The 26,413-nt window shown below is 37.7% G+C and overlaps 1 protein-coding gene across 1 annotated transcript in view; it reads left to right on the top strand.

Moving 5' to 3' along the window:
* Positions 1 to 26,413, top strand: part of CAPS2 (calcyphosine 2) — a 53,238-nt gene that overhangs the window by 16,062 nt on the left and 10,763 nt on the right. Inside the window, 11 exon segments of the mRNA XM_013963641.2 lie at positions 393 to 405; positions 408 to 441; positions 2,039 to 2,084; positions 2,176 to 2,301; positions 3,746 to 3,916; positions 10,285 to 10,407; positions 12,748 to 12,815; positions 17,827 to 17,946; positions 23,801 to 23,875; positions 24,716 to 24,811; positions 24,901 to 24,994. Of these exon segments, the coding sequence (XP_013819095.2) occupies positions 393 to 405; positions 408 to 441; positions 2,039 to 2,084; positions 2,176 to 2,301; positions 3,746 to 3,916; positions 10,285 to 10,407; positions 12,748 to 12,815; positions 17,827 to 17,946; positions 23,801 to 23,875; positions 24,716 to 24,811; positions 24,901 to 24,994 (966 nt within the window).

Here is a 26,413-nt window from a genome sequence, read left to right as displayed (position 1 = left end):
CCTGGCTGGAGCAGTTTTCCCCCTTCTCTCTTGGTCTGGCTAACTAACTCCTACCTATCCTTCAGAGCTCCATTTAAAGTTTCCTTTTTAATTTTGGAAAAAAGCTACCTCAGTTCCCTAGACTAGGTTGGGTACACACGCTCCGTGCAGCTGCTCTGTCTCAGCATGTGTTTTCCACATTGTGAGTGAATGTCTTCCCGAGCAGAGTCCTATGCCGATTATTATCCTATCTCTGCATATCAAGCGCAGTAGGGCTGGGGCTTCCTAAATATTTCTTATGTAAGCTTACTGAGAAAAATTATAATTGGTTTTGTTGCTTTGGCACATTGGTTATCTTTTAAAGTATAAATAAATGACACATGCCTACTGATTCTAATTTTTTTAAATTAAAGCAAAGATGGACCTCAAATCATGTGCTATGGAGGATCCTTGCCTACCTGTGTAAGTTACATTTCTTCACATTTGAGCTATTTAATGGGTAAATATGGAAATATACATTGAGAAAGAAAAATTATGTGTATAGCTATGATTATGAATTACAGAAAAGTTTATATACATGTTGATGCCCTGAAAATTATTCTGTCCAAACTGAAGTATTTCCTGTGATAGGATGGTAGGACTAAGACTAATACTTCTCTTGTTGTTTAATTTTCTAGTATTATTTTTCTATTTTCCTGAAAAAGTTAAAATATTGTTTTATTTAGAAAATTCAACTAAGAGCATTTAAAAATTTATATAAAATACTGTACTTTTATTGGGATAGTCAAAATGGATTTAATGGGAGGTTATCTGTTGTTTAGTCTTATCTTGAGGAATATGACAATTTTATCAGTCTTATTAAAGTGATTTAATTTTGGACTAGAATACATTAATTGTTATATATTTTAAATTTTTGCTTTTTAAAATTTGGAAGGATATGATTTTTATATTCTTTCAAATATTGGGTTGGCCAAAATGTTCATCTGGGTTTTTCTGTAACATCTTATGGAAAAATCCAAATGAACTTTTTGGTCAATCCAATGTATTAAATTACAGGGCTTCTTGGAAAATAGAAATTAAAAATATATATTAACATGAACTAAAAATAATATATTAACATGAACTATATAAAAATGACATTTTTGTAGATTAACAATGGGCAAATATCAGCAATTTCACATGTTCCACAAAATAGATACCTGTTTGCTCATCCAGACAAAGAACAGAGCTAGGTGTACATGCTAGATACAATACTGAGTATGTGATGACAGACAGTTGTTTGCTGGAAAATGTCTAACAACTGGTTTTCTAGACATGTATTATAAGCTTATCATATATTTTGCTTGCTAATTATAAATAAAGTTAAGTATATTTTAAGTTGCTTATACATTTTCTGTGAAAATATCCATCAGGGTGAATATTGGTTGATATTTTCATTGATTGTAGAGTGACATGAGCGATTTCTTTGCTGAATCAAATAATAGTTTTGCATACTAGAATAATATTTCTTCAGTTTTTTGTTATTCACCATGTGACAGTTACAGGTAATACTTTAATATGCACTACTAACATTTTCTCCAGCATGTTTATCAGCCTTGGAAATCAACACAATAATATATCAAGGCCTGATTCATAACATCTTTGTGTAAATAATCCCACTGTGGCTGATTTCAGTCTATTACTGAACACAGAGTTGGAAAGATATGCCAGCCATGTATTGACATTCAGATATGATAGCTATGAATAACCTCTATAAAGCAAGAAATAGTGAAGTATAGTAAAGCTATTAAGAAGTGAGGGTTTTGAATATTTATTACGTTTGTTTTTCATATAATTGATATAATTATAAGTTTACATAATTTTAGTCTTAGTAATTCTGTGTTAACAACCTGTGCAAAATATTACTGAACATTTAACAAAAGCCTCTCACAGCTGGTAAGAGCCAGCACACCACTGGCTAAGTTTACCTGTTTATATAGTAAGATATAGTATATATGACTTGCAACTATTAAAGACTCATTAAAAAAAAAATTATGGGATACATAACTATTTCTTTCAGGGTCCCACAACTTGATTTGGGAAGCCTTGTTGACTCTGATGATGAGGTAATTTTTACTTGGTATTTCATATTATGAACATTTGAACACAGTGCTATAGGTAGCATATCACTAGTGTCATTTAATTTTATTTTTTTAGGATGGTTTACCATATATGCCACTTAGTACAGCCCATATTCATTTTAACCCAACAAATTCGTCTTTTGCTTTTGGTTGGGTAACACCATGTCACAAACTGTATAATCAGCATCATCTATATGACCTGGTTAGTATTTACTTCTCATTACCAACTTTCAGAAGTACAGTGTGCACTTGTCACTCTATTTAATCCATAAATTTCATTATGGTCAATCTATGTTTTGTTTAGTTTAAATATAGTTAGTGTCTATTAGGATTTCCCTGGTGGCCCAGACGGTAAAGAATCTGCCTGCAATACAGGAGACCTGTGTTCAATCCCTGGGTAGGAAAGATCCCCTGGAGAAGGGAATGGCTACCCACTCCAGTGTTCTGGCCTGTAGAATTCCATGGACAGAGGAGCCTGGCAGTCTACAGTCCATGGGGTCCAAAGAGTCAGACACAACTGAGTGGCTAACACATATACATAGTGTATATTAGTATCTCAGACAATACTGTTGATGAATTTTACTTTGTTTTACATTTTTGCCTCACATAAGAGTGGCATTTTTAAAATGCCGTACAAAATTGGTAAACTACAGGTTTATACTAATTGCAGAAAATTAGATCAGATGTTGCTAGCTAAACAATATAAAACTGGTCTCTTGAAACTTGTATGTCTCTTGACATACTTTAGGCTATAAGGATACTATGAAGTAAATAATAACTACTTATTCCAAGCTGTCTCCTTGGGACATATTTATCCTTGAAACAACATTAAGGGTTTTATTTCATGTCACGAGCACAAGTCCTGACTAGCAGTCTATGACCAGGTGGGCTCGCTTTTCTGTCTTTGTTAATCTTTTTCCCTTCGTGATCTCCGCCATCTTGTCTTGGTTAAATTACATGAAAGTACCTTAATTGGCATCATGTTACAGTTTCCACCCAAAGCCTCCTCTCATTCTTCTCCTGGGGTATAGACTTGGATACAAAATGTTTCAAATAGAAAATGTACCGGCTTCACCCTCCTGTTGGAGTTACTGTCCCTCTCTGGGACAGTATATATTTTCTCACTATTCTCTGTAGGTTTCTCTTATCTCCTGGCTGTGCTACCTTTCATTCCATGGTCATGTGGAAGGGAGCCAGATAACACCATAAGATAGAATATTTCAATATTCTAGAACTGGCAACCAGAGCTTCTCAATATTAGTGACCTCCAAGTTCAATGACTATTCTGGAAGAAATGTTTTGCAGTGGAGGTTTTCTGAGGCAGGAGTAAAATAATCTATCTGAAACTCCTAAGTAGAGAGAAAAGTCCTTCTTTCTTCTCTCTGTTTTAGAGCTAGGACTGATGTCCAGCTGTGAAATAAGATACAGGCTTAGGGTATTTGAGGCCAGTGCCCACTCAGGCATGCTGCACCAGCTAAATGTTTTAAATATTACCTCTCCATAGAAAATAGATCATAGTGATCTATTTCTTAAGCATAAATGCTAAGGTAAATAGTAAACTTGTTTAATGTTAATAAGGAAAATTAATAGTAATTTTGAATTTTTTATCACGATAGCATTCTTTTTCTTTTTACTTCTTGGAGCAGGACAGAATACCTGAAAATTTGCCAGCACCAACAGACAAATATAAACTAAAACATCAGCAATACAAAACTGAAATGAAGGGGGGATATAAACAATACAGTCAGAGAAATGCCGAAAAGGCAAAGTCAAGTGTCACATATCAACAGACTCCAAGAAACAAGACAGATGATAAGGTAATGTATGAGGCTTTACAAAACTGTAATGGAATTTAAAGAAAACAGTGTTTGTATTATAGAAACATCTCTTTGCCTGATTTATCTTGCTGTTAATCATAATAAAATATAATAGGTAACACTTATTTCTGTGTGCCAGGGACTCTTTTTAAGGACTTTACTTAAATTAACTAGTTTATTCTTCACAACAACTTCAGTGGGTTATTATCACCATTTTCAGATGTGAAAAATTTAGTCATATGACCTAATCATCTTTTCTCTGTAGTTTTTCACTTGCCTTGGGTTGGAAATAAGGCAGTATTACATATCTGCTTCCCATGTAGCTGTCTTGAACTCTATTTGTCTCACTTTAAAGACTAAACTTTAAAGTTGGAAAGTGGTTTCAGACTTTCAAGTGACCCTGTTTTATTTTAAAACTGTCATCACGCCATGATTGTTTTCTAGTTGAGTTAGGGAGATATTTTTAATATCATGAATTGCTGAAGCTGTTATATTGTAATTTAATCTTAATTAGATATACACTCACCATTCATGAATATAAGAGCAAAGTAAACATAATAAATTTAATAGTGTTTCACAAGCATATCAATAACATGAACCTTGAATTTTAGAAAGGTTTGAAAACATAATTTATGATACTACTGGTCATAAAGAAAGAGCACTTAGATATAATTTTTCATTCAGTTAACTTTTAATAAGAATAATGTATTTTCAGGGAAGTTTGATAATTGTATTTACTTAGCATTTATTGTTGAGTAAAAAGAATAAGTTGTAAAACCTTTCTAAAATTCAACTTTGACCTTTCTGGTATGCTTGTGAAAAGCCATTAAATTTATTATATTTACTTTGCTCCCATATTCATGAATGGTCAGTTTATACCTAAATGAGTTGTAAGGAGCTGTGGCATATCAGCTTTTCTTTTTCCTAATCCATGTAGGGACTATCTGGAACTCACTAAAACTCATGGTATTTAGCTAGAAGAGTAACAAAAGTTATGGGATTATTTGGAATTTTTTATTTTTTTTAATATAAATTTATTCATTTTAGTTGGAGGTTAATTACTTTACAATATTGTATTGGTTTTGCCATACATCAACATGAATCCACCACAGGTATACATGGGTTCCCCATTTATTTTAAAACTAATTTTCCAGATTCAAACAGATGTACATACATATAGTATTCTAGTGTCTGTAATAGCAGGTAGGACAATTTCATAACTGTTTAGCATCTGGGTGTGTAGTATCTGTAGGATCTACCATGTGATAATTAGATTACTGTTAAGAATGTTGGGAAAACAGAATGAAAGTTTCTATAAGTGCATGCTTTCCTTTTCATGGCAAAACAATTCAAATAGTTTTAAAGTAAAACCTTGATACCCTTGAACACAAGTTCAAACGAGGATGCTTATTTACTTTTGGTTTAAGAGAAGAGAAATATTGTTTGCAAATCTTCCCATATGGATGAGTAAGGGTTTTATAAATAAAAGCCAATATTTGCATATGTTCTTTTGGAGAAGATCTTGTTTTACTTTTTTGATTTTTTTTAACCTACGTATTAGAAGTAAATATGTCTTTGGTAGTCTTACAAAAAATCCCTGGTTTCTATATATTCTACATATAATAATCTTGTACTTATGGAGTTTGAGCAACTTATCTGATGTCATTTTAAATTATACTCTTATTAGAACCAAAACTGCTGTATAAATTTGCTGTTAATAAATCCTATTATAATTACATGAATTACCACTGGGATAATAAATCTCTAGAAATAAAAGAGGTCCCTGATATCTGAAACATAGCCCCTCTTTAAAGCAGGAATTCACATGCAAATTGATTCTTTTTGCTGATAAAGATTGGACACGACTCAGCGACTTCACTTTCACTTTTCACTTTCATGCATTGGAGAAGGAAATGGCAACCCACTCCAGTGTTCTTGCCTACAGAATCCCAGGGACGGCAGAGCCTGGGTCATACAGAGTTAGACACGACTGAAGCGACTTAGCAGCAGCAGCAGCAGCTGATAAAGAAAAGCTAAAGTTAGATGAATTTAGAATCCAAGACAATAATTAAAGGCTGTAGCTACTAATTAAATAGGTTGATATATCCATCAGCTGATAATATCAAACAGTAAAATAGTTCCACTCTGCTTTATTCTAAAGGAAAAATTCCTGTGTTCAGTTTTCCTTCCATTTAGTATAAAAGGTGATGAATCTCACTATCAAATTATTTTACCTCCTAAAATGTAAATTTATATATATTTGTGTGGGCACATAAATACATATTTTTAAAGTAATGAAATACCTTTAAATAAAACACTGAAAACCAAAATTCAATTTTATAGGAAATAATATTAATTCCCAAATTAATATTAATTAATAGTACTTGTATTCAGTTCTGTTCAGTTCAGTCACTCAGTTGTGTCCGACTCTTTGCAACCTCATGAACTGCAGCATACCACACATCTCTGTCCATCACCATCTCCCAGAGTCCACACAAACCCATGTCCATTGAGTCGGTGATGCCATCCAACCATTTCATCCTCTGTCGTCCCCTTCTCCTCCTGCCCTCAATCTTTCCCAGCATCAGGGTCTTCTCAAATGAGTCAGCTCTTCACATCAGGTGGTAAAAGGATTGGAGTTTCAGCTTCAACATCAGTCCTTCCAGTGAACACCCAGGACTGATCTCCTTTAGGATGGACTAGTTGAATGTCCTTGCAGTCCAAGGGACTCTCAAGAGTCTTCTCCAACACCACAGTTCAAAAATGTCAATTCTTTGGCGCTCAGCTTTCCTTATAGTCCAACTCTCACATCCATACATGACTACTGGAAAAACCATAGTTGACGAGATGGACCTTTGTTGACAAAGTAATGTCTCTGCTTTTTAATATGCTGTCTAGGTTAATCATGGGACTTCCCTGGTGGCTCAGACGGTAAAGCGTCTGTTTACAATGCGGGAGACCCAGGTTCAATCCCTGGGTTGGGAAGATCCCCTGGAGAAGGAAATGGCAATCCACTCCAGGACTATTGCCTGGAAAATCCCATGGACAAGAGGAGCCTGGTAGACTACAGTCCATGGGGTTGCAAAGAGTCAGACACGACCGAGCAACTTCACTTCACTTCACTTCATTTCACTTCACTGGGTTGATCATAACTTTTCTTCCAAGGAGTAAGCATCTTTTAATTTCATGGCTGTAGCACCATCTGCAGTGATTTTGGAGCCCCCAAAATAAAGTCTGACACTGTTTCCACTGTTTCCCCATCTATTTCCCATGAAGTGATGGGACCAGATGCCATGATCTTCGTTTTCTGAATGTTGAGCTTTAAGCCAACTTTTTCACTCTCCACTTTCACTTTCATCAAGATGCTCTTCAGTTCTTCGTCACTTTCTGCCATAAGGGTGGTGTCATCTGCATATCTGAGGTTATTGATATTTCTCCCGGCAATCTTGATTCCAGCTTATGCTTCTTCCAGCCCAGCGTTTCTCATGATGAACTCTGCATCTAAGTTAAATAAGCAGGGTGACAATATACAGCCTTGACATACTCCTTTTCCTATTTGGAACCTGTCTGTTGTTCCATGTCCAGTTCTAACTGTTGCTTCCTGACCTGCATACGGGTTTCTCAAGAGGCAGGTCAGGTGTTCTGGTATTCCCATCTTTTGAAGAATTTTCCGCAGCTTATTGTGATCCACACAGTCAAAGGCTTTGGCATAGTCAATAAAGCAGAAATAGATGTTTCTCTGAAACTCTCTTGCTTTTTCGATGATCCAGCTGATGTTGGCAATTTGATCTCTGGTTCCTCTGCCTTTTCTAAAACCAATGTGAACATCAGGAAGTTGACGGTTCATGTATTGCTGAAGCCTGGCTTGGAGAATTTTGAGCATTACTTTACTAGCTTGTGATCATTGCAAGTATACCTTTTTTCACCAACTCTATAAAAAGACAAAACACCTACTAATTCATTCATTGTTTATTCTTTCAAAAATAGTTCTCTAATATTTCATGATATGCAAGATACCTTTCCAAGCACTGGTTATAAGTCAGTGACTAAAACAGACAAATATCCCTGCTCTTGCAGAAAAAAAAAAAAAAAAAGAATAAATGAATGAATGAACCAGTTGGGTAGCCATTCCCTTCTGCAGAGGATCTTCCTGACTCAGAGATGGAACCCGGATATCCTGCATTGCAGGCAGATTCTTTATCTTCTGAGTCCTCTAGTATGATAGATGATGATAAATGCTATGAGTAAAGGAAACTTGGAAAGCCAAAGTTGGTGTTGTAGTTTGTACAGGATCATCAGAGAAGATCTTTTCTATAAGGTAACATTTTAGGGCACATTCAAAAGGGGTAAGAGGCAAGCCAGTTAGAAGAAACTCTCAGTGTCATGAAGTAGGAGTGGGCATGGAGTATTTAAGAAATATTAAGAGCAGTGTAATATTAAGATTAGGGAGAAGAGCAAGGGAGAGGTGGGAGGAGATTTTTTCAGTGAGTTAAATGGAAGCAGAGGCTGCGAGGCAGATCAGAGAGGTCTTTACCTTCTATTCTGTTTTGTTGAGAATGGGTTTTACTGTGGAGGCTATCCCAATAATCCAGGCAAGAGATAAGGATGCCTGCTTGCAGGTGGTTGCAGCAGATTTGGATAAGTGGTCACAATGAGAAGTTCGATTCTAGATAGTTTCTGGAGGTAAGGCTAAGAATCTTTGGTGAAGGATTGGTTTTAGGCTTGAGAGAAAGGAAAGATGAAAGATGACTCTAAGGCTTTTTGAGCTGAGAAGTTCAAAGGGTGTTTTTCATTAACTGAAGTGGGGGATATCACAGTGAAGTCTGATTTGAAGAAGTTAAATCTGAGATGCCAAGTGGAAATGCCACTGTTTCCCTTGGGTAAAAGGCTGAAAACAAGTTGAAACAAAGTAAGATGCCTTTGAAAGTTTCCTCCAACCTATACTTAATGCAGAACCTGGCTTATACTGAAACATGTCTGTTAATTTAATCTTTCTTAAATTTACCTTGTATAATGTTAAACATCTTTTTGGTGACTGTCAAATCACTACTTAGGAAAAACAGATATTAGTGGGTAAATAAATACAATTATAAAGTATCCTCATAAATTTATTTCCCAATAGTACACACTTAAGATTTATTATTCATTCATTGGATACATATACAGTGCCAACTTCATGTGGTCCTGCTCTGGCACCAGGAATCCTGCAATGAAAAAGACAGACAAGGTTCCTGCCCTCATGGAACTTACAACAGGAGAGGCAGGCAACAAATCATAAACAAATGTATAATAAGGTTTCATGTAGCAATCGAAGGTCATGGAGACAGTGAAGATTATGAAGATGAAATGAGACCTTTCAAGGAAAATCTAAAGTAAGAACAAGCCCTGGGAGATACACTTGTAATCTATCACATTTTTGATAAGTTTTCATCCTATTGGAGCATTATATTTTGTTAAGGTCATATAAACACATCTAGTATTCAGAGAAAAATTTAGCATTTTCTTTAGAAGGTTGTTAAAAGTTCAGAAATAGCAGACGTAAAACCAATGAATCACCAAAGCAGTAATTAGTAAAAGTTTCGTGTACACACCAAACAGTCAGTTCGTGAACTGGAAGTACTCAAATTAAACATGGAAAGAGACCCAGGGAGCTATTGTTATAAAGCAGTTTACCTAGTGTGGAGGCAGTGACTGTTTATGCTTCACAGTGATTGGTTATGCTACCAGAATTTTCTTAAGTGATAATGGATGGGTTAGTGGTTACTTCATATCACTTATGATTTCTAGAGACATAAGCAGGAAGTAACCCTGGTCAAGTTAGTCTCACTTGTCTTGTAAAATAAGCTAAATTAAGCTTTGCTTGTATGACTAAACTGGTATTGTCTGCTCAGGGAATTTTTAAGGCTGGTTTCTGGTTGTGTTTGATTTTGACAATCTTAAAGGATACACCCATATATTAGTATCATTTTACTTGTGAACTTAGCTTTATAAATGAATGACATGCCCATATTTATTAACTGTATTTACAAAGACTCAAATGGACAATTATAGTTATAATAGTTGCTGTTTTTTATGTAATGCTTACTATATGTCAGGTACTTCTGAAATGTGTTGGCCATGTATCACCTCATTTAATCATTTTTTTGGAGTACAAAACAGTTACTAATTAATTGCCATTTTATTTATGAGTCAACTGAGGCACAGAGATGTCTAGCTAGAAAATGGGAGAGCTGGATTCAATAGGTGGTCTGATTATCAGAGCCTATACTCTTAATCTGATGTATCCAGTCATTGTTTTATTCTTTATATTGTTAAAAACAAATGTTCTAAGCATGCATATGAGGGTTCACTTATTGCTTCACATCTAGTGTGTACAAGACGCAGAAGGCATCACAGATGGTCTGACAACTCTGGACAGGAAAGCCTTGCTACAGCAGGGTTATGCAGACAATGCTCACATTCTCCAGCGGAGTACGGGAAAATCTGATGCTGTAAGTTATTGGTACTTTTACTGATTTGATAAACCGTTTAAGATGATTTGTCCTCCAAAATTTTGCACCCTTAAATTTGAATAAGTGCTTCTGACAGTTGAAGTTGAACTGAGGTGAATAGTCATTAATACGCCAGGTTCAGTCCTCACTTCTACCATGGATTGACGTTTGGTATGTTTACTGTGGAAACATCATCTTCCATCTTTGGAAGTTTGTAAAAATTTAGTTTACACTGTTCAGAATGTTAACTGACCATGAAGACAATGGGCTAATCTTGTATCACCGCTTTCCCCACAAAGAAGTAGCTGGATAATCTTTTTGTTTTGAAAATCATAAGCTAATAAAACTGAAGGGCAGGGATAATGTAATTTTTCTTTAGGAAAAGGGAAGCAAAGCCCTAGCTTCAATGTTAACTTTAAATTATACCTTTTACAAAATCAATGAGATTTCTTAATGAGTATTACTTAGACTAGTTATTGTTCAAGTAGATAATCATAGTATTTCTATAGTGTCCTGGCGTATGCAGACCAAGCTGCTTGAAGTTGGAGGCCATTGGCTCCCTAGACTCCCCCAGGTGATTAATACCTCAGGTACACCTGTAATTGATTGATGGGCTATCAGTGTGTGTTGGCTTAAAATTGAGAAAATTCTGCTTTAGATGGCCTAAATAATAATAAAGCAACGTGGATTTAGCTAGATATATTATCATTGAGTGGATATTCAAAATAGATTTTATTTGGATAGCAATCATCCTGAATCAATCCATTCTGAACTGACAGCAAGATGTCATCAATCTCTAGGCCAGGCAGACTGATTTTCTGCAGATGTCCCAAGCTGGTAATTTGTTTGTTTATTAAAAATCACACGTACATAGTTTTATATGCCTATTATTATATAGATGTTTATACTTAATAGAAAAACAAGTATTACCAGGGTTATAGAAAAATTAAAAAATGTTCCTTATAGGGCAAAGTTGTGTCCCAGATAAGGCTTATTTTGGTATATTTCTAAAGTATACTCTTTGGGGGCTTCCCTGGTGGCTCAGACAGTACAGAAATCTGCCTGCAGTGCAGGAGTCCCTCGTTTGATCCCTGGGTTGGGAAGATCCCCTAAAAAGGTAATGGCAACCCACTCCAGTATTCTTGCCTGGAGAATTGCATGGATGGAGGGGACTGGCAGGCTACAGTTCACGGTGTCGCAAAGTCAGACATGACTGAACAACTTTCATTTTTCACTAAAGTTATACTTGATTGGATGTTACAAAATACATAAGGCCTTTTGGCTACTGCTCTTAGTATAATCCAGAGCCATCTAGGTGTTTGTGGATTTCTTTCCCATTCAGTTACTTTCTCAGTAGCATCATATCTTAGTTCACCATTAAGCGTATTTTACTCTATTGTGGTAGCACCCCTGCATCAATCTTTTAAAGGAGATGTTTTACATAAGTAAATTTTGAATGCATGTGAAGTTAGTACCAATACACTTTTTAAATGTAGGTGGAAACTTTTCAACTTAGTTTTTAACTAAATGAACAGAGGCAGTGAACTTACGGTTTTTATGTCCATCTCTTCCACTTTGTCATTTTTCAGTTGCATTTGCGTGATTTCTGCTTCTAATCTGCCTTCTGTTTACACAGCTCTCTAAATCAATGTGCCTGAGGGTGGTTCTAACATTTCCTCCAAAGTGTAAGTCACCGTAAATGTCAACACCAAAGGTGCATGTTCTCCATGGACTCTAGACTCATCAATGTCACCTCTCTCGCTTGCTTTTGGATTTTACAGCCATTGTCTGACTGATACGGAAATCACTGATGATTTCTGCCAAAATTTAACGGTATTACATTTTAGCAAATAAATGTATTTTTCGATTAAATAATTGGAATTCAAATTTATTAATGATGATATGAATGTGCTTAGTCTGTCAGTCATGTCCAACTCTTTGCAAGCCCATGGACAGTAGCCTGCAGGCTCCTCTGTCATGAGACTTCTCAGGCAAGAATACCGGAGCAGGTTGCCATTTCCTTCTCCAGGGGATCTTCCTGACCCGGGGATCTTCCTGACCCGGGGGGTCTTCCTGACCCGGGGGATCTTCCTGACCCGGGGGGTCTTCCTGACCCGGGATCTTCCTGACCCGGGGATCAAAGCCGCATCTCCTGTGGCTCCTGTGTTGCAGGCAGATTCTTTCCCTGCTGAGCCACCGGGAAAGCCATTGGGAAAAGATGGTATGGTAATCTTTAAGAAAGAAATTGGAAATGCTTATTTATGTTTTAGGACTCTTGTGTTAACTGTAGTATTGTTCTGCTTTATGGACAATGGCATTTTCTTCATTTTCTCTTCTCAGGATGTTGTGGCTGCAGAGAAGAAGAAACAGATGGTTGCAGAGCAAGTGATGATAGACCACTTATCCAGGCAAGTGTTGACAGAGATCCATTCAGAAAGCATTCGTTACATTTCCTTTTTATGCATGACATCTGCATTGGAATGGTCAGCTCAGAGGTTTCCGTACTTTCTCTGTTTACCGCACTTTTTTTTCCCACCAGGCTCTTTGCCCAACAGAAATACTTAAAAGTTCTATTTACTAAGCATTTTTTGTCTAAATAGTTTGGTAAATATTTTCTTCCTGATAACTTAATGGTCATCTGAAAAAATAATACAAATTGAAAAAAATGTGTTTCTTTCCTTCATAAATATGCAGTTACTCACTAATGGGACATATGCGCTTCTTGGATGACAAGTAATCTCTCAAATCTCAGAACTGTATAAATGCTGCCACGCTCACTTTCTAGCCCACCTGGCCCCTGCTTTTTATCACAGCAACTGTAGAAAAGCCAGTTTTGCAAAGATATGATACCATTCATTGACGGCGTATAATGTGGTATTTTGCTGAAGCTGTGAATTACTTGGAGCTAGTAGTTTTTGTGGTATGCCACAATTATGAGTATCACTATTTCCCTCAAAAACAAAACATACCCAGTGGTGTTCCTTTGACTTCCCTGTGACACCCGAGTGTGACTCAGTGCACAGTTTGGGAACTGTGGGATTGTCAAGAGTTCTAGGGCCTAAGGTAAAGTTTCACAACCCTTAGAAAACTAGATAAAGTTTCAGTACCTGCTGTGCTAAATTGCATGAATATGTAAGTAATGCAGGATTTCAGAAGAGGCTGGAATAGTCTAGGAAGTCTTCACAGCAGAGGAAAGACTCAAGTTTAGCTTTGAAAAAGATAACTACGTAGTTGGTTGGCAGGGGGAAAGAATGATAGTCTATACACCTGTTTCTTAGCTAATTTTTGGACACAGTTTTGTTACAGTCTTCAGTATTTCCCCTTTTATTACCTCATGAACTGACTTTACATTTTTACTCCCAAAATGCCACCGCAGTGTCTCTTCATAAGATAGCTGCTGCTGCTGCTGCTAACTCGCTTCAGTCGTGTCCGCCTCTGTGTGCCCCATAGACGGCAGCCCACCAGGCTCCCCCGTCCCTGGGACTCTCCAGGCAAGAACACAGGAGTGGGTTGCCGTTTCCTTCTAGCGGCATCCATATTGTTGGGTTAATGGCAATTACCTAATTCTCGGGTACTCAGCCCATCAGTGCCATCTACTGGGTTGAGTACTTTCTTCTCTGTGAAGCACTTTTTTTCCCTCCCTTGGCTTTTGGCATGCCACACGTGGTTGGTTTATCCTCCTCCTTTAAGTCCTCCGCCTCCTGTCTTAGCTCCTCTTCACCTCTCCTATCTTTATACCCAGGAATACACAAGGACTTGTACTTCCTGGGCTTCTCCTTTTGCTTTCTAGGTGATTTCATCCAGTATCGGGTCTTCAGTAACCACCTATATGCTGATGCAGCCCTAACCCAAATCCTAAAGTAACGCTGGAAAATGTTGCTTTGGTTTCTGAAAGTTGTTCTCTTTCGCTCCCTCATTATGAAATCCTCTTTAGTTTTCTTCCATGGCAACAATATTCTTCAAGTTCAGTCTGTCAGTTCAGTCGCTCAGTCATGTCCGACTCTTTGCAACCCCATGGACTGCAGCACGCCCGGCCTCCCTGTCCATCACCAACTCCCAGAGCTTACTCAAACTCATGTCCATCGAGTCAGTGATGCCATCCAACATTCTGATCCTCTGTCGTCCCCTTCTACTCCTGCCTTCGATGTATACCAGCATCAGGGGCTTTTTAAGCAGTCAGTTCTTCACATCAGGGGGCCAAAGTATTGGAATTTCAGCCTCAGCATCAGTCCTTCCAGTGAATATTCAGGACTGATTTCCTTTAGAATTGACTGGTTTGATTTCCTTGGAGTCCTAGGGACTCTCAACAGTCTTCACCAACATCACAGTTCAAAAGCATCAATTGTTTGGTGCTCAGCTTTCTTTATGGTCCAACTCTCACATCCATACATGACTACTGGAAAAATCGTAGCTTTGACTACACAGACGTTTGTTGGCAAAGTAATGTCTCTGCTTTTTAATATGCTGTCTAGGTTGGTCATAGCTTTTCTTCCAAGGAGCAAATGTCTTTTAATTTCATGGCTGTGGTCACCATCTGCAGTGATTTTCAAGCCTCCCGAAATAAAGTCTTTCACTGTTTCCATTGTTGCCCCATCTATTTGCCATGAAATGATGGGACTGGATGCCATGATCTTAGTTTTCTAAATGTTAAGTTTTAAGCCAACTTTTTCACTCTTCTTTCACTATCATCAAGAGGCTCTTCAATTCTTCTTCGCTTTCTGCCATAAAGGTGGTGTCATCTGCATATCTGAGGTTATTGATATTTCTCCCGGCAATCTTGATTCCATCTTGTGCTTCATCCAGCCAAGCATTTCTCATAATGTACTATGCATCTAAGTTAAATAAGCACGGTGACAATATACAGCCTTGACATACTCCTTTCCCGATTTTGGAACTAGTCTGTTGCTCCGTGTCCAGTTCTAACTGTTGCTTCCTGACCTGCATACAGGTTTCTCAGGAGACAGGTCAGGTGGTCTGGTATTCCCATCTCTTGAAGAATTTTCCGCAGTTTATTGTGATCCACACAGTTAAAGGCTTTGGCATAGTCAATAAAGCAGAAGTAGATTTATTTTCTGGAATTCTTTTGCTTTTTCAATGATCTATCAAATGTTGGCAATTTGATCTCTGGATCCTCTGCCTTTTCTAAAACCAGCTTGAACATCTGGAAATTCATGGTTCACGTATTACTGAAGCCTGGCTTGGAGAATTTTGAGCATTACTTTACTAGTGTGTTAGATGAGTACAACTGTGTGGTAGTTTGAGCATTCTTTGGCATTGCCTTTCTTTGGGATTGGTGAAAACTGACCTTTTCCAGCCCTGTGGCCACTGCTGAGTTTTCCCAAATTTGCTGACATATTGAGTGCAGCACTTTCACAGCATCATCTTTTAGGATTTGAAATAACTCAGCTGGAATCCATTACCTCCACTAGCTTTGTTCATAGTGATGCTTCCTCTGGTCCACTTGCCTTCACATTCCAGGATGTCTGGCTCTAGGTGAGTGATCACACCATCCTGGTTATCTGGGACATGAAGATCTTTTTTGTATAGTTCTTCTGTGTATTCTTGCCACCTCTTCTTAATGTCTTCTTCTGTCCATATACATTTCTGTCCTTTACTGTGCCCATCTTTGCATGAGAAGTTGCCTTTGTATCTCCAATTTTCTTGAAGAGATTTCTAGTCTTTCCTGTTCTAGTGTTTCCCTCTGGTTTTTTGCACTGATTGCTGATGAAGGCTTTCTTATCTCTCCGTGCTATTCTTTGGAACTCTGCATTCAGATGGGTATGTCTTTCCTTTTCTCCTTTGCCTCTTGGATCTTTTCTTTTCTCAGCTATTTGTAATAATTCTTCCAAGTTATTTAGGGTTAAAATCTTGTTAACACCTTTAATCCTTCTCTTTCACTCAAATCCTATATGCAGTTCATTGGCAAACTCAGGTCAACCATCAAAATAAATTTATCCCTCTCTGCTGCCACCCTCCCTGTTCACCCTGTCATCTCCTGTCTCCTGGATTATTTCAGACACTTTCTAATTGGACTCATTGTACCTGCATTTGCCCCTAATTGGTCTATTCTCAACCTAGCAGCCAGTGAGTTCATTAAAAACATAAGCCACATCAAACCTTCCAGTAACATCCATGTCAATCAGAATAAAATCTGTAAGACCTATGTATTGGTTGCTTCCCAGGTGGCTCAGTGAGTAAAGAATCTGTTGCCATGCAGGAGACGGAGGACACAAGGGTTCAGTGCCTGGGTTGGGAAGATCCTTTGGAAGAGGAAAATGCAACCCATGCCAGTATTCGGGCCAGGAGACTCCTATGCACAGAGAAGCCTTGTGGGCTGCAGTCCGTGGGGTTGCAGAGTCAGACATGCCTGAAGTGACTGAGTATGCACATGTATTGGTTACATATCACTATAAAACCTAGTAGCTTAAAACAGTAGTCATTAATTAATGCTCATGTGTCTTCAGGTCAGCTGTCCAGGCTAGACTTGGCTGAGTACCTATTACTTTTCACTTACTTTGGCCCATTATATATGACCAAAAGCAGTGGGCTTAATTCTGAGTTTAATCCTTAAAAAACCTCATGTTTCCATTTGCTTTTTTGTGCTTCTGCCATCTTTGTTAGCTTGGTTAACCCACTTGTTCCCAAAAGGAAAGTCCTTCCCTCCATGCCGCTGGACCACTTAGCCAAGATTATCCTAGATGAACAGATTCCCAAACAACCCACACTTGCACAAATTAGTTCAGGTCAGACCAGCAGGGCCATCCCGCTGCCAAAGCATTTGCAATGGCTAAACTTAAAGCCAAAGAAAGCACACTACCACTATAATGAGAGCATGCCAAGGGCGAGAATAAGGAGTGCCAGAAAACTGGGGTCAGCAATACACTCTCCCCAGGCCCTGCGTGTTTTGCCCACCATTAGACCCCAGACCCCTTTTCCTACTTCTCTGTTGTCTACCCTGCTTTGCCGTCCGGCTTCCTCCCTTATAAAACATACCAGATTCACTGATGTCTCAGGCACTTTGCGTTTATTTTCCCTTCTGCTCGGAAGGCTTCCTCCCCACCCCAGAAATCCATATGGTTGCTCACATAGTTTACTCCCTGTCTTTTATTCAGAAGTCGTTGGTACAGCGTCTTTTTGTTTAAAGAATAGTAAGAGGAAGACCTGAAGCTCCAAATCCTCTCAAAAATTTCAATTTATTTTTAGATAATACTTATGGAAAAAGAGATAGATAAGAATATTCACTTGTATGATGTTTTTAATTATTAAATTTATTCATTTACTATCTGACAGATCATTCATTCTGCCAGTAGTATAAAGTGGCATTTGTATATGGGTTTTCCCAACTGCTTATACATATGTGAATACTAGAGCATTTCATTATAATATTTAATTGTCAGACTGTTGTGTTTTCCTGTATAGGGCTGTAATCAGTGATCCAGAGCAAAATTTAACCTCTGAGAAGCAAGAAATTTCTCATATCCTTCCAGATTCAAAGCTGGCACCTATTCGATTTAGGAAAAGAACACTGCATGAAACAAAGTAAGAGGGTTTTTATATAAAATAAGGATGTAATATGTTATGAATGTATTTTTCAAATGTATTTTTGTGGCTAATGGAAATTGTTTCCTTTGTGTTTTTATCTTTTCTATATAAAGGAAAGTGGAATTTTTGGAGTTCAGATCCCAGTTCTGTCACTTTAAGATATTGGGGTAAACTTTGCCCTCCAGATCTTCTATTTATAATTTAGGAATGACAGCCAGAAACTTAGGCAACAATACATGTGAAAAGACACAACGTAGTAACTGAGACATTTGTATATACACAATATATATTGGCTGAATTTCGATGACATAATATATTCAAAATTAGTATTTTTTTTAAAAATGTTACTTTTTGCCTTTTACTTTGTACTTTATGAAGTACAAAGTACTTGGTTTGGTATGAACTTTTATAGTTCGCTGGTGCAGTCCACTGAAAGTTCTCACCAACTTCGCCAATAATTGACATTTAGCCTCAAATTTAATAGAATAGAAAACCCACCAGTTCTTAGAGCAGTTTTTTAATATTTTCAGATTGTTGTAATTGTCAGTACTTTCTTATAACTTTGGTCTTTTGGTCTCATTCTTATTTTATTTCTAGAAGCCTTATCTTATCTTCTAGAAGTTTCCATACCTTTAAATATTTGAAGGTATCATGTATTAATTTCCGATTGCTGCTGTAACAGGTTACCACAAATAGTACTTTTGAAACGACACACATTTATTCTCTTCCACTTCTGGAGTTCAGAAATCTACAATCAAGGTGCTGACAGGACTGCATTCCTTCCGGAGGCTTTGGGGAAGAATCTCTTCTTTGTCTTTTTCAGTGTCTTGGGGCTGCCTTTGTTCCTTGGCTTGTGGTCCCTCCACCATCTTCAAAGCAGAGGAGTGTTATTACTCTGCTCTTCCTCTTCTGTAGGCATCACGTATCCTTCTTGTGATTGCACTGAACCTACCTGTATAATCCTGGTTAATCTTCTCATCTCCAGATCTTTAACTTAATCATGTTTGCAAAGTCCCTGTTATCATGGGTAAATTAATTATGTGACCTGAAGATTAGGATATGAGCTAATCTTATAGCTAATCTCAGCTACCATATGTCTAAACTTCTCTTTCTTAAAGTAAACTTTTATAGAAATAAAACATTCATTCACAAAGTGTACACATTTTAAATGTACAGCATAGGAATTTTCACAAACTGAACAAAACTTATGCATTATTCCTAGACCAAGAAACAGGTCAGCACCCCAGTTACTTCACACCTCCTCTGCCGCCCCAGGTTAGCCTCTCCATCCTAACATTGTAGATTGCTACTATCTGGTTATGAATTTACATGAACTCACAAAACTTGGACTCTGAGTCTGAATTCTTTTGTTTAACGTTACGTTTGCGAGTTTAATCTGTGTTATTTGCAGTTGTCCCTTATCCTCCTTACTGTACGGCATTTTATTGTATAGATATACCACAGTTTGTTTACTCACAGCTGTTGGTGGACGTTTGGCAGTTTGTGGATAGTGCTGCCATCAACTTTAGTGCACGCCTTTTGGTGAGCACATGTACTCATTTCTGCTCAGTACTCACTTACAAGTGGAATTGCTGGCCCATCTACTATGCATTTGTTCAGCTTTAAAGAACACTGTCAAATAGTCTTCCAAAGTGGTTGTTGCAATTAAAACTCCCACCGGTAGCAGTAAGAAGGTGCTAGTGGCACCGTATCTTTACAAGTACTGGTAACTATCTATATTTTTCATTTTCGTTTCTCTTATGGGTATCCGTCAGTTCAGTCGCTTAGTCCTATCCGACTCCTTGTGACCCCATGGACTGCAGCATGTCAGGCTTCCCTCTCCATCACCAACTCCCGGAGCTTTCTCAAACCCATGCTCATCGGGTTGGTGATGCCATCCAACAATCTCATCCTCTGTGGTCCCCTTCTCCTCCTGCCTTCGATCTTTCCCAGCATCAGGATCTTTTCTAAGCGGTCAGTTCTTCACATCAGGTGGCCAAAGTATTGGAGTTTTAGCTTCAGCATTAGTCTTTAGTGATTATACAGGGCTGATTTCCTTTAGGTTGGACTGGTTGGATCTCCTTGCAGTCCAAGGGACTCTCAAGAGTCTTCTCCAACACCACAATTCAAAAGCATCAATTCTTTGGCGCTCAGCTTTCTTTATAGTCCAACTCTCACATCTATACATGACTACTGGAAAAACCATAGCTTTGACTAGATGGACCTTTGTTGACAAAGTAATGTCTCTGCTTTTTAATATGCTGTCTAGGTGGGTCATAGCTTTTCTTCTAAGGAGCAAGCATCTTTTAATTTCATGGCTGCGGTCAGCATCTGCAGTGATTTTGGAGTCCCCCCAAATAAATTCTGTCACTGTTTCGATTGTTTCCCCATCTATTTGCTATAAAGAGATGGCACCAGATGCCATGATCTTCGTTTTCTGAATGTTGAGTTTTAATCCAATTTTTTCACTCTCCTCTTTCGTTTTCATCAAGAGGCTCTTTAGTTCCTCTTCACTTTCTGCCAGAAGGGTGATGTCATCTGCATATCTGAGGTTATTGATATTTCTCCCAGCAATCTTGATTCTAGCTTGTGCTTCTTCCAGCCCACCGTTTCTCATGATGTACTCTGCATATAAGTGAAATAAGCAGGGTGACAATATACAGCCTTGACATACTCCTTTCCCGATTTGGAACCAGTCTGTTGTTCCATGTCCAATTCTAACTGTTACTTCTTGACCTGCATACAGATTTCTCAGGAGACAGGTCAGGCCGTCTAGTATGCTGATCTCTTGAAGAATTTTCCACAGTCTGTTCTGATCCACATAGTCAAAGGCTTTGGTATGGTCAATAAAGCAGCAGTAGATGTTTTTCTGGAACTCTCTTGCTTGATGATCGAACAGATGTTTGCAATTTGATCTCTGGTTCTTCTGCCTTTTCTAAATCTAGCTTGAACATCTGGAAGTTCATGGTTTACGTACCGTTGAAGCCTGGCTTGGAGAATTTTGGGCATTGCTTTGCTAGCTTGTGAGATGAGTGCAATTGTGCAGTAGTTTGAACATAGGTATATATTGGTGATTTTCACTTACATTTCACTAAAGACTAATGATGTTGAGCACTTTTGCATGTGTATGTTCGTCACCTAGATATCCTCTTCTAGGATATTCTGTATAGTCCCTGCAAGTCTATTGGGTTATCTTTTCCATATTGATTTGTGGAACTTATATATTCTAGTTATAAATCCTTTTTCAGCTCTATTTGTTGGACGTGTCTTTTCCTATCCTCTGGTCACCTTTTCATTCTCTTGATCATGTCTTTTGATGAACGAAAGTTGCTAAATTTATTGTAGACCAGTTTACCAGTCTTTCCATTTATTGTTAGTGTCTCTTGTATCTTCTTTACGAAATCTCTCCCTACCACCAACTCATTATTTATCTGACTTGTAATGCCAGATAATACTTGTTACAAATGTATTGGTGGTTTCTAGGTTGGTTTTTTTTTTTTTTCAGTCTCATCTACTTGTTATACATCCCTGCACCAGAATTATCCTCTTAATTAGTACTGTTATATGTTAAACATATAAAGCTTGTTTAGCTTTAGTATTGTCTCGGCACACTTTGGCTCCTTCCTCTTCGATATAAGTTTTAGATTTAGCTGGTCTAGTTCTACAAAAAATCCTGTGGGGGTTTGACTAGAATTATTGAATTGACGGACTTCACTGCCCTTAGTCATTATTCTCAGAGGAAGAGGAGGAAAAAATTCTGCTCCATAGAGTGGGAGGCAGGCATTGGCACGTGTAGTACAGGCCTTCCTCCCCTCTTGTCCCTTGACCCAGACGTCTGCAGAAGTACACTCTCTGTCCTGTGCACTGAGCTTTACAGGGTGCTTCCCCAGGGGGAAAGAGTGGGTTAGTCTGTTTAATTCTAGTGTTAAGGACTTAGCTTGTTGCTACATTTCTAAACCATGGTTTCCAACTGCTTTAGCAATAAGAAAATTTATATGTGAGTCTTCATCCGCCTGATTCTTATTCCTCTGTTGGTTAAGAACTTGGAGAAGTATTCGTGCTACGTATCGGATACTGAAAACTCTAACATGGAACTTCCCATTTTATAATATAAATGCCTTTTTTTTTGTCTTTTCAAGAAAACTAGAATCCTTGAAACTGTTATTTCAATCTATCACTGTCAAACTGAGTTCTGTTTACCTTTGAGAAGCAAAATAATATAATGATTAAGAGCATTTTTTTTTTTTGGCTATGCCATGTGCTAACTGTTTAACTGTATAAACCGTATTTTTAAAACAGGGATAATAACACTTACTTCATTGAGTTACTACAAGCATTAAATGAACTAATACACATTAAAAAGATTTTAATACAGACTAGTGTCTAGGAGGTTCTTAATAAATAGTAGTATTATTCTTATTGCTTTTATTTTCTCAGCATTCAGAACTGTTTCAGGCACATAGTGGGCATTCAATTATCACATTATTACTAATGGATTAAATTGAATTGAGATGACCAATCTCTCATGGCTACACTCTGTGTTCAGAACTCTCATTTGATTGACAGGTTCTTATTCGCTGTATGTTGCTTACCTTTCATAGAGACCTGGATTTTTATAGAGGTATAACGTTTCAGGATCTCAGTGAGCTACATTACTGCAATTTCATTATAGCTGCAGTTTTATGGGAATATCATAAAATTACTTAGGAAGGGACGTAAAGAGACATCACTGACTCTTCAGAGGAGAATATTGGTAGTAGGGTGTCAAAGAGTGTGTCGTTGGGTTTTGCTTCATATTATTAAACAGAATTTTAGGACTGGCAGTCTTTGTGAGATCATAGCCATGAAGCCATAAAGATTAAATAACTGATCTGAGGTCTCACAGCTAGAACTATGGCCAAGACTGGAACCTCATCCAGCACTCTTTGGCTGTACTCTGTTTTGGCAAGGAATGTTTTCGGCTACCCACAACTGAAAACCTGACTGCCAGTGGCTTAAACGAATCAGGATTTATTTTCCTTATACAACTGGCTGCTTGGAGGTGGCCAGTTGTTGGCTTTGGTTCAGTGGCTTAGTGAGGCACAGCTCTGGGCTGGCTTCCCTGAGATCATTATGGTTGCCTGATGGCTGCTGTGGCTACTAGCATCACATCCCCGCCGTGTTCACAGGCAGGAACTCTTTCCATGCCGTTCTCTTATCAGGACAAAAGAAAGTCTTTCCTGGAAGTTTACTGGAAGAACTGGGTCCCTTAGTCACTTCTAGTTGTAAGAGGTTAAGAATGCAAATTCAGTGATGGGAGAGAGGCAAAGAAGAGGGTTAGAAATGGCTATCGGTTAGCCTTGCAACAGTGCGAGGCACAAACATGCTATCTCTGTTTCATACTGACTTTTGTAGCACTCTGATATGGTAAGTTCTAGCATAGAAGTTATTCATATATTATGTACAATTTGTTGTTTTTGTTTAGTTGCTAAGTCATGTCTGACTCTTTTGCAGCCTCTTGGACTGTGCCCACCAGGCTCCTCTGTTTATGAAATTTTCCACTGAAGAATACTGGAGTGGGTTGCCATTTCCTGCTCCAGGGTATCTTCCAGTCTAAGAATCAAAGCTATGTCTCCTGCATTGGCAGGTGGATTCTTTACCACTGAGCCACCAGGGAAGCCCATTATATACCACAGCTCAGGGTTCTTTCTTCTGTGTCTGCAATAGCAATAGCAGTCTGGAATAAAAAGAGGCTTAAACCTCATCTTTATCTAGTATGTGCATTTGAAAATATTGACATAACTTTTAGGTACTTTTCTTATCTAATGTAGGTATTTTAAAAATAATTATTAACAATTGTATTTCTTACCAGGATAAGAACCCAGTCTACATTAACTGAAAATATCCTTTCTCATAAAGTGCAGTTTGATGGTAGGATCATATCAAGGTAATTGTGACTTTATTAAATTTTTTAATCCTATGATTATTAAAAGGTATCTTCTTTTCAAATAGAGGTAGCAATAATTAAATAAGTTAAATTTGTTACATTTAAGTGAATGTACCACAAACATTTTTAGGTAATATATATTCAATCTCTTATAAAAATTATGGGGAGTATAAGTCTGAAAGAAAAACATTTTAATTATAAATTATTTAAAATGTGATTTTAAAACGTCTTTCAAAAAGAAATAAAGTGAATTTTTAAAGATAACATGTTACTGCTAGAAGATTCTAAACTACTTGAAAATTAACCTTTATGTAATTTATTTAATTTCACTTTAATGGCTTAAAGTAACAGTAGATGTAATAAAATGACAAGGAAGGTGGTTCTTAAATCTGTTATCTGGTCTTACAAACTGCCAGTGACACATAATGTTACTTGATGTTCTTCATGAAGATTAAAGGTAAGGTGACTTTTCAAAAATTAGCATATTTGTTCAGTGATTTTAAAATTTCCATGACAAAAGGTAATAAATGTATACCTAGTGGCTTGTTGCAAGCTCAACATTTTTTTAATGTCTTTCACTATCTTAAAAGTCTAAGCCAAATTAGTAATCTACATTGTAATATATCCATATTCATATTAGTATAAGGTGAAGCTTTTTTCTCCATCCGAATCAGAATTAAGTTGACACTTCAGCAAGCTCTGTCATTGTTTCCTTGTGGTTTCCCATAACCACACATTTGAGCACATCCTGGTATCTCTGTTTGACGCATAGAATCCATCTATCATTAAATATGAAAAGTATCCTATTTGAAAATCTTTGATACCATTTTCTTTTTCTAGAAATGGACGTGATGCTTGCAGAGAGCTGGTCGGATTCTTTTTCACTCATGACCAGTCCCTTACAATTTATGAGTATCGGCAATTTGGGAAAAATAGGTATGCTGTTAAAGATCGTTACAGCTCTCAAGATGACTGTTTTCCAGAGAAGCTGAATAATTTCACATTTTTTGTCATTTAACTTCTAGAACAAATGTGCTTCCTTTTATTCAAAAAAACGTTTATTGTCATCAGCGTGGACGAAGAAAAGGAAAGCAGTACCAACTTGGTGATCTTTATATTGTAAGTTGAGTGTGTGTGTGTGTAGTCATGTTTTACTACCTGCTGTTGGATTTTGAGGGATCCTGTGGGGCTAGGGGAGCAGGGTTTCTAGTTTCCAGTTTATTCTTTTCCCTGTTTCCTGAGCAGGGGCATTTATATATTGGCTAATGGTTGATGTTTCTCTAGGAGAGGGGTTGCCTCTCAGGTCCAGATCCCAGTGGTCTAAATCTAAGCATAGCATTTATTCCTTGTGACCCTACTCAGCTCCACCGCCCCTCCCTCCAAACCTATCCTGCAATGGAAGCCCCAGAGAGCTGGTGTTTTGGTGCTTTTAAAGGCTGTACCACTGGGTCAGTGGCTACTTCAATAGAATCAGGAGTAATTCTCCACCTAATGCAGGCTTATCTTCTGGGGATATACATTTTTCTCCACGCAGAGCAGTGCTTGGTTTCTGGGGCTGTCATAGGTCTCCTGGTTAGCTCATCTTCCTTGTGATTTCCCTGCTTGGCACAACTCCTGGGGTATGGCATAGCACAAGGATTCCTTAGTGTGAAATGATCATATGTAATTTTAGAAGCTGTATAGTGCTCTGAAATTTGAAATGATCACAGTCGTGTTATCTCACTACCCACAATGATCATTCATATAAAACATACACTCATAGGCTAAGCATTGGAAATAGAACTATAAATAACTTGAATAAATCCTTGCTTTTGTGGGGATTATATTCCAACGGGAAAGAGATCAGAGGGCCAGATAGGCGGGACAGTGACCCAGTTTTGCAGAGTCGAAGGAAGCTTCTTCAGGGAGTGCCACCCAACCCGGATGTAGGCAGGCGATGATGTGTAGATGGAAGAGGGGAGGTCAGGCTTTCAGGCGAGGAGGCAGGTCATGCAGAGAACAAAAGCTCCAAAGACATGGCTGTTTTTGAGAACTGAAAGGAGTTCAGTCCTACTGATCTCGACTTCAAGGTGGGGACTGGCAAGAGACAGATGAGAACTTACTAAGAGTGGCCTTTTGTTAAAGACTTATCTAAAATGTCTTGGGGAGTCACTGAAAGGTAAGAAGGTGGATGGAATGAAAGGAGGTAGCATTAGTAGGTTTGTGATTTAGACAGAGTTCTCTGGTTGCGGTCTGGGGAACGGATTGAAGACTAGTACAAAGGACCAGATTGGATTGAATTACATTACGCATATCAAATAGTCTCTGTTGTTTAAATAATAATTTCAAGAGAACTTATATACATGTCAAAGAGTGGAGAAAGTACTTATAGTTTTCTAAAGTAAATACTCTAGGAAAAAGGAGAGAAATCTCTTCCCTGATTTTCAAAAGAGATAATTAAGCATATTATTTTAAATTTGTGTTTATTTGTATTTGACTATATTTGAGAAACTCAGAAATTAAAATAACAACAATTTTCTAAGTTTGGATGAAGGATTT

The sequence above is a fragment of the Capra hircus genome, chromosome 5 (assembly GCF_001704415.2).
Source record: "Capra hircus breed San Clemente chromosome 5, ASM170441v1, whole genome shotgun sequence".
NCBI lineage: Eukaryota > Metazoa > Chordata > Mammalia > Artiodactyla > Bovidae > Capra > Capra hircus.
Note: the sequence above shows the minus strand (reverse complement) of the source record. Positions and strands in the feature narration are given on the sequence as shown.